Consider the following 17,114-nt stretch of genomic DNA (forward strand, 5'->3'; position numbering starts at 1 on the left):
TGCTTGGGTTTGAGTCCCAGCTGCACTTCTTATTCCAGTTTCCTGCTTCTGTGTACCCTGGGAGGCAGCAGGTGATAGCTCAAGTACATGAATCCCTGTGAACAAGATTGAGATCCTAGGCTGGCGCCACAGCTCACTAGGCTAATCCTCCGCCTTGCGGCGCCGGCACACCGGGTTCTAGTCCCGGTCGGGGCACCGGATTCTGTCCCGGTTGCCCCTCTTCCAGGCCAGCACTCTGCTGTGTCCAGGGAATGCAGTGGAGGATGGCCCAAGTGCTTGGGCCCTGCACCCCATGGGAGACCAGGAAAAGCACCTGGCTCCTGGCATCCGATCAGCGGATCAGCGCGGTGCGCTGGCCGCAGCGTGCCGGCCACGGTGGCCATTGGAGGGTGAACCAACGGCAAAGGAAGACCTTTCTCTCTGTCTCTCTCTCTCGCTGTCCACTCTGCCTGTCAAAAAAAAAAAAAAATAAAATAAATAAAAACAAGATTGAGATCCTGGTTCCTGGATTCAGCCTGGCCCAGCCCTCGGGGTGTTGTGGGCATTTGGGGAGTGAACCAGCAGACGGAAGAGCTCTCTGTGCCTTTCTGTCTGTCTCTTTCTCCCTCTCTCTGCCTTTCAAAGACAGAAGTGGACACTAATTCCACCCATAGGGATTCAGCTCCCCATGCCCTAATAACTTCCCAAGGGTCCTATCTCCTATACCATTGCCTTGGGGTTCACATTTCAGGATATGAATTTGGGGGGATCACAGACATCTAGACCATAGCCAGAAAGTGTCATTTCAGCTCATCATTCCTGTGTGGCTATCATGGAGCCATTTGTCAGACCTAGCACTAGGTTAGGAAGGTCAGAAAACCATGTAGAAACTGTCATTTTAACTCTTCAGTATTTTTACGAGTTTTGAAGCTGTAAAGCTCCACCTCTCAGAAATGCAGCCGGATACAAGCAAAGGCTGTCTACGTGTAGTGGAGCCTTTGGAACGTTCATGCGTGTTCCGTAAAACCACATGTAGATTTCCCTTATGCTTTGCACCAAACTGTAGTCATCTTTTAGTTGCAGCTTACTTGAAAGTCCCTTCCTATGTATGTGGGCTGCTTGTATTTATTGAGTGTCTGAGCTTACTCACAGGCTGGTCCCAGGAAGAAGCAGTTGACACACATTAACTATTTCCTGGCTCAGCCCCCAGTAGTCTGACGTGTTGGTCATGTTGCTATCCCCTATCTCAGTGGATGAACAGTATTGATTTTTAAGAGCTTTCAAGCAGAGGCCAGTTGGTGGCAACCAAATAGCTAATGGTTTGAAGGAGAGGAAGGACCAACATCTGAATCTCTCCAAAGGTCTGGACCTTATCCTGTGAGCATTAATGTACTACACGAACTACTTGTCCTGGAGTCTCACCTTATCACAGACTTCCACAAGCACTGGTCTGTTTTTGAAAGGGTCATTTATTTATTTATTTATTTGAAAAGCAGAGTGACAGAGCAGGAGGGAGGGAGCAAAGGAGGGAAGGAGAGAGCTAGAGAGAAAGCGAGAGCAAGAGTGAGAGAGAGAGAAAGATCTTCCACCTGATGGTTCATTCCCCAATTGCCCACAGCAGCCTGGGGTGGCCTAGGCTGAAGCCAAGAGCCAGGAGCCAGGAACTGCATCTGAGTCTCCTATGTGAATGGCAGGAACTTGGCAGTCTTCTGCCACCCTGGGAGCATTAGCAGGAAGCTGAATCAGAAAAGCAGCCAGGACTTGATCCCAGATACTCTGATGCAGGATGCAGGTGAGCCAAGCAGTTGGTTAACCCACTGAGCCGCGATACTCTCCCAAAGCTATGTTTTTTTTTTTTTTTTAAGATTTATTATTTATTTGAAAGACAGAATTACAGAGAGAGAGAGGTCTTCCATCTGATGGTTCACTCCCCAAATGGCTGCAACGGCCGGAGCTGCGCTGATCCAAAGCCAGGAGCCAGGAGCTTTCTCCGGGTCTCCCACGCGTGTGCAGGGGCCCAAGCACTTGGGCCATCTTCTACTGCTTTCCCAGGCCATAGCAGAGAGCTGGATTGGAAGTGGGGCAGCCGGAACTAGAACCGGCACCCATATGGGATGTCGGCACTACAGGCTGTGGCTTTACCCACTACGCCGCAGCTCCAGCCCCAAGCTGTAGTATTTTAAAGGATAACCCAGACTCAGTAAAAAGATTCCCAAGTATTACTTAAACTGGTAGGAAGTGGAAGGATGGGTTTGAGAAAACTTTTCATCTCAAGTTACAATAACAAGACAGAAGTAGCAACATTTGTGGGAGGCAGTTTCAGTTATTTGTTGTGCGTTGTGTGTGGGTCCTGTGCTGCTAAACCCAGTTGTGAGTGTGTTTTCCCCATCATTTCTAGAAGAGAAGGCTCCACTTTTGTTTAAACCCAGCTCTAACACCTGCATCTTCCTCTGTCAGGTGTCTGTCATTAGAGTTCGTTCACTTCATTATTCACTGCCTGTGTCTTGTCTCTCTAAGCCAGGTTTTCTAGAAATAAGGGGGGGGGGGCATGTGAGGCTTGATGGCAGAGTGGACAGAGACCATGGATAAAGAGGAAAGGAAGAGACCTCCTTCAAAAAGAACAAGCCCCATCCTGCCACCTCCAAGGAGTGTGTATGCCAGATTCGTGGGTCTTGACCTCAAGCCTTAGCTTGCCTAAGGAAACACAGCATTTTTTTAGATTGGCATTTAGGAGAAGCCAGAAGAGATCAAAAAATTTTTTTAAATGAGTAGTTAATCATTAGTTTTTATATCCCCCTTAAAAAAATTAAAATGGCTTGTAAACACCTCTGCTAATGTTTCCGGGGGGAAATGAGTTTCAGGATGTCCCTCTCTCTGGAGGTAGTGGGACTCATGGGTTTCTTTTGTCATATTTCTGAGGGTCGTTCATAGGGGAAGAGAGTGTTCTGGGCCAGGGAATGTGATGTCATTCTAGCCACGCACCCAGAGTCACAGTTTGAGTCTGACCTTGCGCTGGGCGTGGCCCCACAGTGGTTCTGCCAGGGCTGCAAGGCTGGGCATCCGTGGCTGCCATGGGGACCGTGTAAATCCTGCTTTTCTTCTCTTTTTGATTCACTGTTCCTTTTAGAGATGAAAGCAAATTTAAAAAATGAGGACAAAAAAGGTTTTGGGTTTTGGGGGATTAGGGAGGTCCTTCATGGTAGCAAACAAAGGTTTTGTTGCCCTTTTTATGGGTTCCAGGGCTTGCCCTCCCAATTCCCACTCCTTTTTTTGATAGCTCAGATTTTTTTAGATGCTCCGTTTATTTATTTTAATGTTTATTTCTAAGAAGATTTACTTTTTTTTTTTTTTTTTTTTTGAAAGACAGAGTAGCAGAGACAGAGGGAAAAAGAGAGAGAGGTCTTTCATCTGTTAGTTCATTCCCCCAACATCTGCAACAGCCAGGGCTGGGCCAGGTTGAAGCCTGGAGCCTGAAACTCCATCTGGGTCTCCCATGAGGGTGACAGGGGCCAAGCACTTGGGCCATCTTCCACTGTTTTCCCAGGTGCTTTAGCAGGGAGCTGGATCTGAAGTGGAGCAGCTAGGACTCGAACTGGAGCCAGTGTCCAAAGCAGAGACTTAACCCTCTGTGCCACAAATATGCTTCACCACATTTCTTTTTCCAACTCGTGGAAAGTTCTTAAATTCTAATTCAATGCCTGGAACCGTCTTTTGCATTTATGGCCTGTGTTCCAGAAAGTCAAGGGAGACGTCTAGCATGCATGGAAATTCGGTGCCCGTGAGACCTTAGGCATCTAAGAAGTCTGTTGCTCTGTGTCCTAAGGTGGAGGTGCTGGGATGGGAAACCACCCGTGAAGATCCCCTCCGCAGCGCTGCACTCCCCGTGCAGGGCCTGGGGCTGCACGTGTGTTGGCTCCTAGGGTGAGGGCTGAGGACTGGAGGGAAGGAAGATGTCATGATGATGAAGGCTGAACCGTTTATTGAGAGAGAGAGAGAGAAACGGAGGAATGCAATTGGTCTTTCAGCGGAAGATCTTGGGGAAGGGTCATGTGGAGCCGACCAGGGTCGTGTGGCCTGGGACAGACCTCTGTCCGGCTCTACAGGGCAAACCCGGCAGGCAGAGGCGCCCTGGTGAGGAGGTAGCCAGGGGCTGGGCACATGTCGTGTCGTTGCATTAGGTGCTCTGTGGGAGGGAGGAGCGGGCCTACCTACACAGTCTGCCAGCTTGCGGCCTTGGCTCGGACAGCAGAGTTTGCTTCAGTGGCGCTCTGCCAGAGAACAAGCAGGAAGCCCAGCGCAGGGGCCACAGCCGAGGCCTGGCACCGGCCAGAAAAGTGTGACACCACAGAACATTATGCATCGCCACTTTTTTTTTTTTTTTTGCACCAAAATAAGCTTGTCTTTTTATTTCCATCTTCCTCAAACCTTGTGTTGGCCTCTGCTTTTTAACTACAGAAACGTTTTTGCAATTCTGTAGAGTTGAGTGATTGCATCAGGCCTGTGTGCTGTCCTGTCCTTGGTGGCTGGCAATGACAAGCACTGATGGCTGGGCATGCACCCTCACCGCCGGCCTGTGAGTTGGGTACTGCTGTTGCCCCCATTCTGCAGATGAGGAGACTGAGGCACAGGACAGTGAAGGAGCTTGCTCAGGTGTACCCAACCAGCAGGTGGTAGAGCTTAGATCAAACTTCAGTTCCTTCTGGATGAACACGGGGCGTTTGAAACTTGCTTATGTAGTGCATTGTGCTGACTGTAGTATTCTCAGTTTCCTAGAGTTAAAGGTATAATCCTGCATGCGCCCCCCCCCCATTAGAATGTCTGCATTTAGCCACTGAAGAAGGCCTGCCAGGTATATATCAGATCAAGTTCAGGGTTGAAACCTGAATGTGTGCTGCCGTGTGCTGGATGCCTTTCTTTGAGGAGATAGGGTTTTATTTATTTATTTTAGATTGATTTATTTGAAAGGCAGAGTTACAGAGAGAAGAGAGGGAGAAACAGTCTTCCATCTGCTGGTTCACTCCCCGAACAGCTGGGGCTGGACCAGGCTGAAGCCAGAAGCCAGGTGCCTCTTCCGGGTCTCCTACATGGGCACTTGGGCTGTCTTCCACTGCTTTCCTAGGCGCATTAACAGGGAGCTGGATTGGAAGTGGAATAGCTGGGACACGAACCAGCGATCCTCTGGGGTGCTGGCATCGCAGACAGAGGCTCAGCCTGCTGCACCCCAGCATCTCCCCTGGGGCCATATGGGTTTTTCAGGGACTTGAATATGTCTCAGAGTCCTTCTAGGATTCTGTGTCCCCATACAGGCAGTGATGCCAAAGAAAGGAGCACCCAGCATGGGAGATGAGTGTAACAGGTACACCGCTGGGGATTCCTGGGTGCCCCGGCCTTGAAGGAGAGCACCTGGAGAGGGAGCATGGGCTCACGACTGCGACTTTATCAGTTCGATTCAGGTTTTCTCTTGGGGGGGGGGAGTGGTTTTTTGTTGCCCTCCGTGTCCTAAGGTCATCCTCAGTATACTCCTGTCTTCAGAAGTGGCTGCTGCCCGTCTCCTGGGGCTCGCTAAGGAGCACCCCGGGCTCCTCACGGAGCAGTAATGCGACTGCTCTTCTTCACCGGGCTCACGCCTGAACCAACCACAGGGAAGTGTGCCTTGTAGGAAGGGCCCCCCCTAGGGGGACATAGTCTCAAACTTGCCTCTGTAACTCAACGCATCGGCCAACAACGTTGAGATTTAATGTGTAGAAACTGGTGTCCTGTAGAAGGCTGAAAGCAAGTCCAGATGTAAAATACTACAAAGAGCCCTGCGTTGGCTGACAGGAGCCCCCATTCAGAAGGAGAGAAGCTGCTTGGCCGGAAAGACCCTTTTTATTGTGTGGCCTGTCCACGCACCTGAACCACAGGACAAAGAGAGCCCCTTTTCCTCCCCGGAGTTTTCCATCAGTTCTTAGAACCGGGGCTGCACATTATATCAAGATGAAATCTGATCTCAAGTGCTCTGTGTTTTGGGAAATTTTGCCTAATTTTAGGAGGGGAAAGAAAGGGTGGTAACACCACCCACACCCACATGCACATGCACACGCACACGCGTGCCACACATGCAGCACACATTGCACACTGGAGTTTGCTAAGCGGTTTACTCTAATCCTTGACTTGCCTTCTGTGGCTAACAGCTTTCTGTGCATTGTCATTTAAGCACTTTTCCAAGTGGCACCTGTTGGAAATGGAATAAACGTGTTCACTTTTTCATCGTGTCTGTCTATTTTATGGTTAATTATTCAGTTGCTCTGAAGTGTATAGACCCTTCCTTTGTTACCATCTGATATCTGTTTCTTCCTAGAAAAGATACAGAAAATACTTGAAAGAGTGCCTTTTAGGCAGACGCCACGGCTCACTAGGCTAATCCTCCGCCTAGTGGCGCCGGCACACCGGGTTCTAGTCCCGGTTGGGGCGCCGGATTCTGTCCCGGTTGCCCCTCTTCCAGGCCAGCTCTCTGCTATGGCCCGGGAGTACAGTGGCGGATGGCCCAAGTACTTGGGCCCTGCACCCCATGGGAGACCAGGAGAAGCACCTGGCTCCTGCCTTCGGATCAGCGTGATGTGCCGGCCGCAGTGGCCATTGGAGGGTGAACCAACGGCAAAGGAAGACCTGTCTCTCTGTCTCTCTCTCTCATTGTCCACTCTGCCTGTCAAAAAAAAAAAAAAGAGTGCCTTTTTAGAGGGTTTAGCATCTGCTTCCTGAATTTTATTTTTCATTTACCAGCTCATCTGGTATCATCATTAATCTTACTTATCACTCTAAAGTAACTAAAAAGTTACCTGCAAGGAGACATGGAGCACTTACTTCAGATCTCTGCCTAGTAGTTAATTTAGACTCCTGAACTTAATATGGCAAAGTACTTTAACTTATCAAGTAGTTTTGATAAGCTTAAAGATTGCATGTTGTTCAATAATGTAAGAAGAATATTCTCTTGAATCTTAATATTTGCTCATTTTTATTAGATAGAATGGGATTTTTTTTCCCCCAACTTTGAGTGTTTTTATTAACATTTTCTAATAGGTAGTAAAAAGACTTAAGTTCCTGAGATGCCCTGATGAAAATACACTTTTTTGAGTCACTAAGGATGAAAAAGAGTCCTGCATCTAGTTCCCATGAGAAGTCTGGCCAGCTCTGCACCTGTCTGTAAAGCACTGGTTCTAACCGCAGGGCCATTCCGGATTGGGACAGAGGTTTGCCCTAAGGGGGCTTGCGGTGTGATTTGCAAAGTGCAGTTTTACGAACACACTCACCCTGCATCTGACTGTTGTGTAACTTCCTCCCTCTCTTTGAACCTGAGAGGTGCCTGTCATTATTTATAAAAACCCACATCCACAGCTGACCTGTCATTTTGTTAATCAGTTTATTATGGAAGAGTCATTTTCCTCCATGCTTATTAGTGATTGTCCATTTCCCTAGGGATGGAGGCTCGCGCCCTTTCTTCTTTTCCCTTTTCCGTTTTTCACCTCCCTCGCCTCCCTGCTTGCTCCTCTCCCTTCTGTGCCCTCCTTTTCCTTCTCTTCCCTTAGCTCTCTGAGACACACAGTGGTCCTGTCCCTGAGCCCCAGGAGTGGCGGGCAGGTGTGGCCTGCAGGGCGTCGTCCTGCCCCAACTGCCTTTGTCCCTCTTGTCCTGCAGGCCCAGGGCAGGAGCTGAGCGGTCCAGGCACCCCACAGAAGCTGCAGGCACTCAGCGGCCGGCCCTCGCCCGCGCCCCCAGCTGCCGCCCAGCCCCCCGCGGCTGCCGTGCCCGGGCCGTCGGTGCAGGCCCCAGCTCCGGGGCAGCCCTCGCCCATCCTACAGCTGCAGCAGAAGCAGAGCCGCATCAGCCCCATCCAGAAGCCGCAAGGCCTGGACCCCGTGGAGATTCTGCAGGAACGAGAATACAGGTACTGCACCCCGCTAGGGAAGGGACGAGCGGCCTGGGGCTGAGCTGCCCCCTCCCTGGGTTGGAGCCATTCTTCTGGGGGCCAACAGAGGGGCCTAAATGCTAGAGGCTTGGGTAGGCACTGGGAACTGGAAGACCAGAAGGCCAAAGTGGATTGCCTATGGATCAGGAAAGTGTCCAGCATGGGTTATAATGCATGGTCTTTGTTTGTGGTTTGTGTTCTTGACACTTGAGCAAGGTGGGCTGGTATATGTTGTGAAGGCCTAACTTCAAGTTCATGGCCTACCTCCAGATACCAAATCTTATCATGAGGGCTTGGCATCTAATATGTCCTTTGTTATCCTTTGTGCGTGTTTGGGTCTCTTGCATGGTCCAGCTTCAGGGGTAAGCCCTATGTATGTGTCTTTATATGGGGTACTTATTTACACTCTTACCCTAGAAACTTAACTTTCACCTGTGTGGCACTTTTATCTAAATCAGGGATTGGGAAACTTTCTCAAGTAAAGGCCTAGTCAGTATTTTCTGACACACGCAGTTAGCTGTGACACAGCTTGGCAGCTCTGCCCTGTCTGTCCCAAAACACCCACACAACGGTAATGGATTGGCTGCATCCCAATAAAACTTTATTTACAGAAGCCAGCTGTGGGCAGGGTTTGGCCTGCGGGTTGTGGTTGGCAGATTCCTGATGGTTATTGACAGGCGGACAGGGAATCCAGGAAGTAGCGAGGCACGAGAAAACGAAGCTGAGATGTTGGGGATGGAGCCTGTCAGAACTCCCTGGGGTGACCCCCTGAGTCACCACGGCCAATGTAGGTCTGTCTGCGACTCAGTCTCCGCACAGGTTAAACCAGGACGCTAGAGTGCCTCGCACAGAGCCGGGAAGGTGAAATGATAGGGAAGCAGTCTCAGAACATTAGCTGTTACTATTTCTCAAACTTTCTTAATCCAAAAGCAAAATTAGAGTCTAAAAATTCTGGAGAACATTAAGAAGCTCTGTGTGAACTCCTTGAAAGATGTGACCTCAATCTTTGTGGAAAAGACTTATTGTAGACTTCTTTAGTGTCAGATATAAAGCTTGGAGAGTTTACCCTGAAGGAAGTCACAGTAACTTGTGGATAGCTCTACGAGTGAAGAGTGTGCCTGCTCTCGTGATCATTGCTAATTCTCAGCTTGGAGCTTTTTGGCCCCTGTTTCCAGCATTTTGTGTGTGTGTGTGTGTGTGTGTGTGTGTGTCTAGACTGCCTGGTACCCACCATCACTTGATACTTCAGTACTTCTGCTAGGTTTTCTGGGTTATAAAGTCAAATACTGCACACCGAGGCAGAGAAACAGTCTTCGTGTGCGGTTCTTTCTTTATGCTTCCACTGAATAAAAAAGGTCAACGTATTAAAAGAAGGTCAAACATGGGATAAAGGGCCATGGAGCAGTTAGTGTAACAGTCTGACTTCCTGGGGGCCGGCGTTGTGGCGGAGCTGGTAGCAGCCCTCGGCCCTCTGGGACAGAATGGCTTCACTAGCTTTCATCACCAGGAACCAGGGTTAGTGCATTTTTATCATCTCATCAGTGAATCGGGCAAGGTCTAAAAAAAAAAAAAAAAAAAAAAAAAACCTTTACAATTGGGTAAACTTAGTTTGAGCAAATAACACTTGTCAGAAATTCTTTAACGTATGATAATTTCTTTGGCTATTGTAATATCACTTACCTTGTCTACGAAAATTAAAAGGAAATTGTCAGACTCTTGTAGTTTTTTTAAACATCTAAGTCAGTTGTCTGCTTTTCCTTGTTCATCCTAAAATCAGAATTTTGACAAATTGACCTTCTTTATTCGTTTGTAGCATAAATAAGCTTCTGTCTACGAACACGTTGCCTCAAATCTGTCTTTCTTAAAACATTTTTTCTCATTTAAATTGGATCTTTTTTTTTTATACCGTCTTTCTCTTACGATAGGATTTTATTGCTTCTCTCTGTAGTATCAGTGATAGGAGGGTACTTCCAAAAAAAAGTCTATGGAAAATGGAGCTAGCAAATCATGGGCATTTCCCACGAACATTATTTTTAAAGATTTATTTAGTTACTTGAAAGAGCTACAGAAAGAGAGAAGCCTTCCATCCATTAGTTTACGCCCAGTGGCTGCAAAAGCTGGAAGGCAGGTGCTTCATATGGATCTGCCACGTGGGTGCAGGGGCCCAAGCACTTGGGCCATCTTCTGCTACTTTCCCCAGGCCATAGCAGAGAGCTGGATCGGAAGTGGAGCAGCCGGGTCTTGAACCGGTGCCCATATGGGATGCTGACGTCGCGAGCTGCAGCTGTAACCCTCTACGCTACAACACTGGCTCCTCCCGCAAGTGTTTTGAAGCGCTCAGTTCCATGTGCTTTTCTTCATTGGGGCACACTTTCTTTGCCCTCTCAGTCTGCCCAGCTTCAGTTTCTTCCATTCACAGGTAGATGCTTGATCAGAGATTCCACTGATGTTCACTCTCGGCAGGGTGCATTGGGGAAGGACATCTCCTTCTATGAGCCCTCTCTGGAGTCAAGTTAGAATTTCACTAGAAGCAGTAGTCTACCCTGGCTTCTTCAGAAACCCGGCCTAGGCTGCTTTGCTTACCTGTGTGGGTTTTATTTTATTTTTTGGCTCTGCCCTTGGCTCCTGTACAACTCTGAAAATTTCTTCTCAAAAATTACCAGCAGCTACTTTAGTAGCAGAGTTGCCAAAGTCACACGCACTCTGTCTCTTTTGAAAGTGTCACTCAGCTCCTTGAAGGAACAAAATGTACCAGTGTCATTTTCTGTTCAAATAACTCTCCTCCAGGAATCATAAACTTCTCCTCTGGACCTGAACAAATATCTGTTGCCTTTAATGGAACTCTTTTTTTCTTGCCAGAGCAGTAACCCCTCTTGATTTACTGTTCAATCTGTATGAAAAACCAGAGTGACCTAATTCTGCTTCAATTTTCTGTACTCGTGAGGACACTAAATGAGTCTCCCGCAGTTATGCAGTATTACATGGTGGTGTTGTTTCGGGAAGTTGAGAATCCTGAATCTCCTTAGCAGGCTACCTGCTGAATTCCATTGCCGGCAAGATGAAATTGTCTGGAGAGGAGCGTTATTTACAATGAAGATTTCTATTAGCAACAGCAACAGCAAGGATATCTTTTTCCTTGTTGAAGAAGCCCCTCCTGGTGCTTGGCTGCCACCCCTCCCCGCCACGCCAAGTTACCGCGGAATCTGCCTGCTCTCGTCTCCTAGAGCTTGCAGTTGGTACCTTCTGCTTCCCTTTCATAAGGATTCCTTTGTGCTAGGGAGGCTGTGATTCACTGACAAAAACGGTCAGTCATTTCGGGAAGACATGCACCCCGCGCCCGGCGCCCACCCGTGCTGATGGCTCAGTCACGCAGCTCCCCGTCGTCCGGCCCAGGCGCCCGCTTCCCGCCTCCTCAGAACCCCTGTCCACCCCCCAGGCTTCCTCGCCTGCAGTTCTGTGTGATTGAATCTCCACGCCGGCAGCCCCGTTGTCCTAGTTCCATAGCCCTTTGGCAGATTGAGGAAAAGGCAGTTCTGATTCAGCACCCAACTCGCTCTGTGCAGGAGAGGAAGCCGGGATAGCAAGAAACAGTTTGAGTGCTAGGATATTCAAGCAAGAAAGACCTGCCCTGAATCTGAGCCAAGGAGCTCCAATGACCAAAGCATTTGTCATCATCTCACCCCCACCCCTGTAGTATAGTCCTTCAGCACGGTCTTAATTCTGCAGAAGTAAAATTGTTTCAGTTTTATTTCTTTCCATTTAAATTTTTTATTTAGAAGAAACCCATAATGGATTTTTCTCTTAATTTCCTCATTGTTAAGCCTCATCTGTCACTATATTTGGAGATTTGGGACTATGTGGGTTTTTAAGAAAGTGAATTAGATAAATGAGGCAGATGTTTGTTTCATGTAGTGAACATTTCAGAAAAACAACGTGATCAGTCCATGAGTATCTCTGCTAAAGGAAATGTGGAAGCAGGTTTGGGGGGGTTGGAACTACTTTGTTGTTGTTTGAACTAACACATTTTTGACCTGTTGCATGGTTAAGTCGTTTAAGAGTGCTGCTGCATGTGCTGGTATGCTCAGTTAAAATAATTGCACGGTCGCAATGAGAACAGTGATGCTATGATAAATCAGTCAGTAAATCAAAATTAATAACACTACTTACACAAATAAAATAAGAATTTGTTGCAAATGTTATTTTCACTGAAGCCAATGAAAAGTGAGCTGTTTTCCTCATAGCCATTTTTAACTTTTTGAAAAAGATGCCATTTTATTTTCCTTCCAACCCAAACAATTGTAGGTATTTTTTTCTAACACTCATTTTTATATTTGGGCAGCATGAAGTAATGGGATATTTCATGGCATCTGAGTCATAGAAGATTTTACCTTGTTATGTTAATATACAGCATCATCAAGATTGGAATAAAGAAGCCATAGTATTTATTTTTAACAAAATCCTTACTTTTCAACTTTTTTGGTTGAGGTCCAGGGAGGTTCTCAGAAAGCTTAATTATCCACAGTATCAATACAGTGGTTTTCGTATCTGGCAAATGAGGCCTCCCGTCTCGGCTCCCTCCAATACTAGCTCTGAGATGTGTTTGCTCAGTTTTCTCCTTGGAAACACAAAGCCTAATTTATAGCATTTACTTTGTGCTGGGGTATGTGTGTATGTGTGTAAGACACACAGAGAAAATGAAATAAAATGTTCTGTTAAACTCACTTCATTTAGTTAATATAAATTTCATTTGACTTATTTCACCTCTTTTCTTACTGTTCTTTCTTTGTTGGAATCTATTTCAAGGCAGTTTTGTCCCACATTTGTGGGCAGGTAGTTGAAGAAATGGCTTAGGTGACGTGAGTATTTGTCAGACTAGGATCTGGGTGAACTGTAGATGCGGGAGTTCCTAGGTGTAGAGGAAGCACAGTCCCACATGAGTGCAGCAGGTGAGGTGTCTGCTAGTGCCGTTCTGCCTTTATAACGAGGAAGTCACTGCAGTGATATTTTTGCTGGTGTCTAAAATGAGAGTCCCCAGCATCCTTTTCTAGAAACTTCTAGCCTTCAAGTGCTATTTGCTGCTGCCCCTGTTTTCAGAAATGCCTTGTTTGTCTGTTCTCCTGCGAGCACTGCTCACAGAGGAAGTGGTTGTGGTTGGCGGGGCTCTCTCTGAATGTTTTGGGTTGGCTGGTTTCTGTGGCCTCAGCACCCAAAACTGTTCCTGCCCACTGCTTGAACAGCTGTCTTCATCAGTGCTCTGGCAGGGAGGACCAGCGGCCCCCTTGCCTTGGGACACAATGAGAAGTTGGGAGGAAAAATCCTGGCTCAGCTCTGCACCCTGGCTGGCTGGGCGTTAGAGAGCAAGCCACATTTCCCTATCTCTGTTTTCCCTCTCTGCTAAGAGCAAGCACGGACATTGGACTTGCCCCCTAGGTGTAGCCTGAACCTTCTTCCCTGCTGTTCACAGAGAGGATGTAGAGCCAGAGTGGAGTAACGTGTTGCACCTGTCTGTATCGACACAAGGGGCAGTTTTCTCTGCTTCCCGTCAGAAAATATACTTGGGTGCCAGAAATCCACCGGCAGTACCTGGAATGTGTCTCACTGTGAATTTGAATTTCAGGCTATTGTTGATCACCTAAGACTAAATTGTAACGTACATGTTCATCAACCTCTTCCCCCATTTTATTATTTCCTTTAGACTTCAGGCTCGCATAGCTCATAGGATACAAGAACTGGAAAATCTGCCTGGCTCTTTGCCACCGGATTTACGAACCAAAGCGACTGTGGAACTGAAAGCACTTCGGTTACTCAATTTCCAACGTCAGGTAACTCCTTTTCCCTCGTGGATCTGAGCAGTAGGAAGTAGATATAATTGTTTTTAAACTGTGACCTGTGAGCTTCCTTTGGTCGCTTCAATTTTTTTTTTTTTTAAGATTTATGTTATTTGAAAGGCAGAGTTACAGAGAAAGAGGCAGAAACAGAGAAATCTTCCATCTGCTGGTTCACTCCCCAGATGGCCATAACAGCCATTGCTGGGCCAGGCTGAAGCCAAGAGCTTCATCTGGTCTCCCATGTGGGTGCAGGGGCCCAAGCATTTGGGCCATTTTCTGCTGCTTTCCCAGGCGCATTAGCAGGGAGCAGCTGAGAGCTGAACCGTTACCCATATGGGATGCCGGCACTGCAGGCGACAGTTTTACCCACTAAGCCATAGCACCAGCCCTTGTCTCCAATATTGTTGTAAAGATATAAACTTAGAAAAATAGTCGATCTTGTAGGCCAGTAGCATTCAGCTGAAAGTAATGGAGAGGAACTGCTTATTATCCTGTATTTCTCTTCTGTGTGTAGGAAACATTTTTTCCTCCAGTAGTATGGTTTACAAAGTCAAAGTTATGGCATTTTGTTACCATGGCTGAAAACCCTTGAGAACAAATGAGGATAGCTCATGTTTGCTTTTAGGACTGCACGGAAAAACAAGAAGGTGCTAGATCGGAGCTTCTTTGTAAGCACCCATGTACATTGCTAGCCGTGACTACAAAATTCATTTTAAAATGTGATAGCCATTCTACTACATTAATATCCCATCACTTGCAGAATTACATAAAACAATATCTTGTAACTTGATTATTCATCAAAACTTAAGTTAGGAGCATTTTTTCCCATCAGGCCCAGGTAATGACAAATCAATTATCATCATCTCTTCTTGCTAAGGTTCTTAGTGAATACTTATTAAAAGCAAGTACAGTGATCACTGTTCTGATTTCCAAATCAGTGGGAGAGTAGTAGAATGAGATCGAGCTCATTTTCACTTTGCAGAATTTTGTCTTGGGGACCCAAGGGGTCTCCCAGGCCACAGAGTGCTCACCAGGCAAAGGGGATATGGAGCATTTCATTGTCAGTCAGATGGGCTTGTGTTGTTAAAGTCCAGGGCATGCAAAATGAATTATTGATGAATAAGTGTAGCTTGCAAGCCTTGAATTGCATGGTTTGGTCTGTTGAGGATGTGACTAAAATCACAAGGCCACTCCACTTGCCATTGGCATATGAACTTGAGTGCACATTTGACTTAGCAGGTTTGATGTAAGAGAAGGGTATCGCTGATGGCTATATGCTATGTGACTATAAGTTTGAGAGAGTAGATTTTGGTTTAAATTTTATAAAAGCAAAGGAAAAATTATGTGAATTGTATTTACTTCTTTCTTATAGGTTATTTCACATTCTGAATTAATAAAATTTTTGATAAACTTTGTTAAGTGAATGTGACCCAAGCATATTTTCAGGAACAAACTTGCAATAGCTTCACATGATGGCCTCTTTTTGGTCTCTGATTTTTGTTGGATACTAGTGAAAAATCTGTTACCTATGAAGTTTCCCAATTAAATTAATTGTAACTGATGCTGATTTGAGATTCAATTGAATGATTATTGTAAAATGTTTTCCCAAGTCCTCACTGTCTGTTACCATTACAACATGCCTATATTTGTGATAATCTAAAATAAGTCCACGATATAAAAGTTTAAGCATCTTGCATAGGATATCGTTGATGGACAGGAGCCAGAAGCTCCTGTATCTCATCCGTTATCTGAGAATGTGAAATTTGTGTTGTTTGAGTATTTGCTGCTACTGTACAACTTGATCAGAGAGCAATTCTCTAATTCATTTTGTGGAACATCATTAATCTTTAAGCAGGAAGTCAATGTTCATAAGACATTTAAAATGAAGTAAAAAAATTTTGAGAGCTTGGTAGCTCATTAATATCATTAGAATAATTAAATAAAATGAATTAAGTTTATTTAGGAGCCAAGACATCTACTTTCTATCTCTTTTTACTGTTAAGCAGTACTATGCTATACTTTATTTGGAAGAAAACTTACAGCATCTTGGACTATAGGGCATAAAGTTGGTACGATTTGAGTTCCTTCGCTTGGTGAAAGGCCCACTGTGATTGAGAAACTGGGAGAGAAGCCATTTTGCTCCATTAAACAGAAATGAGAGTTCAGGGTTCAGGAACCCTGCCTCTGATGGGAAGCTCTCTCACCACTGTGCTCTTGACAGCTGCGACAGGAGGTGGTGGCCTGCATGCGCAGGGACACGACCCTCGAGACAGCTCTCAACTCCAAAGCATACAAGCGGAGCAAGCGCCAGACTCTGAGAGAAGCCCGCATGACCGAGAAGCTGGAGAAGCAGCAGAAGATCGAGCAGGAGAGGAAGCGCCGGCAGAAACACCAGGTCTGTGCACTGTGCCCGCGGCGGGAGCGGGGCCATCCCAGGACAGAAGGGTTCCTTGTGGAACCCTTTTTCATTTGGAAAGTACCTTTTTTCATTTAAAAAATATTTTTTGCCATTATTTATTTGGGAGAAGGAGAGGAAATGAGCTACCCAAATGCTCACCATAGCCCCAGGCTAGGCCACAACCAAAACCAGGAGCCGGGAGCTCAGTCCAGGTCTCCCAAACTGGTGGCAGGGACCCGACTGCTTCAGCCTATCACTTGGCCTCCTGGGGTACACATTAGCAGGAAGCTGGAATTGGAAGTAGATCTGGGACTTGCATCCAGGCATTCTGATATTGGACATGGGGATGCTAACTGGCATTCTAAGCACTAGACCAAGCAGCATCATTTTATAGACAAAGGACAGATGAATGGATGCCCTGGCCAAAGTCGCCTAGTGGATCAGCCAATAGGATGACGTGTGCAGCCCAGCCTTCTTGAATTCCAATCAAGTATAGTCTTAATCATTTCCATGTGCTAGAATGAAATACCAGAGATGGTGTGACTTATGAATAACAGCAATTTATTTCTTAATGTTCTGGGGGCTGAACACCTAAGACTAGGGTACCAGCAGGGTGGGGTTCTGGTAAGGGCCCTCCCCAGGGTTGGATACTACCAGCTTGTTGCCTCCTTGCATCATGGGAATACAGCAGGAAAGCTCCCTGGGGACCCTTTGAAAGACACTAATGCCACCAAGAGGAGTCTGTCCTCATGACTTCATCACCTCCTCTCCTAATGCCGTCACATTTCTAGGGGGTTGGAAATATTTTGGTGTGGAATTTGATTTTGTGTCACTATCCTATAAATTTTGTGTATTGTGCTTAATTTAGTGGTTAAGTTTCAGTTTGAAAAAATACTGGACTTTATAAATAGGATACGTGTTTCACTTAATAAGTGAATAAAAATTAGATGTGGCAGTTTCAGTG

General features: G+C 46.4%; 1 protein-coding gene across 10 annotated transcripts in view; it reads left to right on the forward strand.

The window, feature by feature from the left end:
- The window catches only part of SMARCA2 (SWI/SNF related BAF chromatin remodeling complex subunit ATPase 2), a 202,724-nt gene that overhangs the window by 28,614 nt on the left and 156,996 nt on the right, over positions 1-17,114 (forward strand). For all 10 annotated transcript variants that reach the window (XM_070051411.2, XM_070051409.2, XM_070051401.2 and 7 more), the window contains 3 exons: positions 7,654-7,903; positions 13,620-13,746; positions 15,974-16,147. In XM_070051411.2, the coding sequence (XP_069907512.2) occupies positions 7,654-7,903; positions 13,620-13,746; positions 15,974-16,147 (551 nt within the window). The remainder of the gene's footprint in view (positions 1-7,653; positions 7,904-13,619; positions 13,747-15,973; positions 16,148-17,114) is intronic.

This window comes from Oryctolagus cuniculus, chromosome 1, assembly GCF_051225735.1.
Source record: "Oryctolagus cuniculus isolate XC-2025 breed Fujian yellow rabbit chromosome 1, ASM5122573v1, whole genome shotgun sequence".
Classification (NCBI taxonomy): Eukaryota; Metazoa; Chordata; class Mammalia; order Lagomorpha; family Leporidae; genus Oryctolagus; species Oryctolagus cuniculus.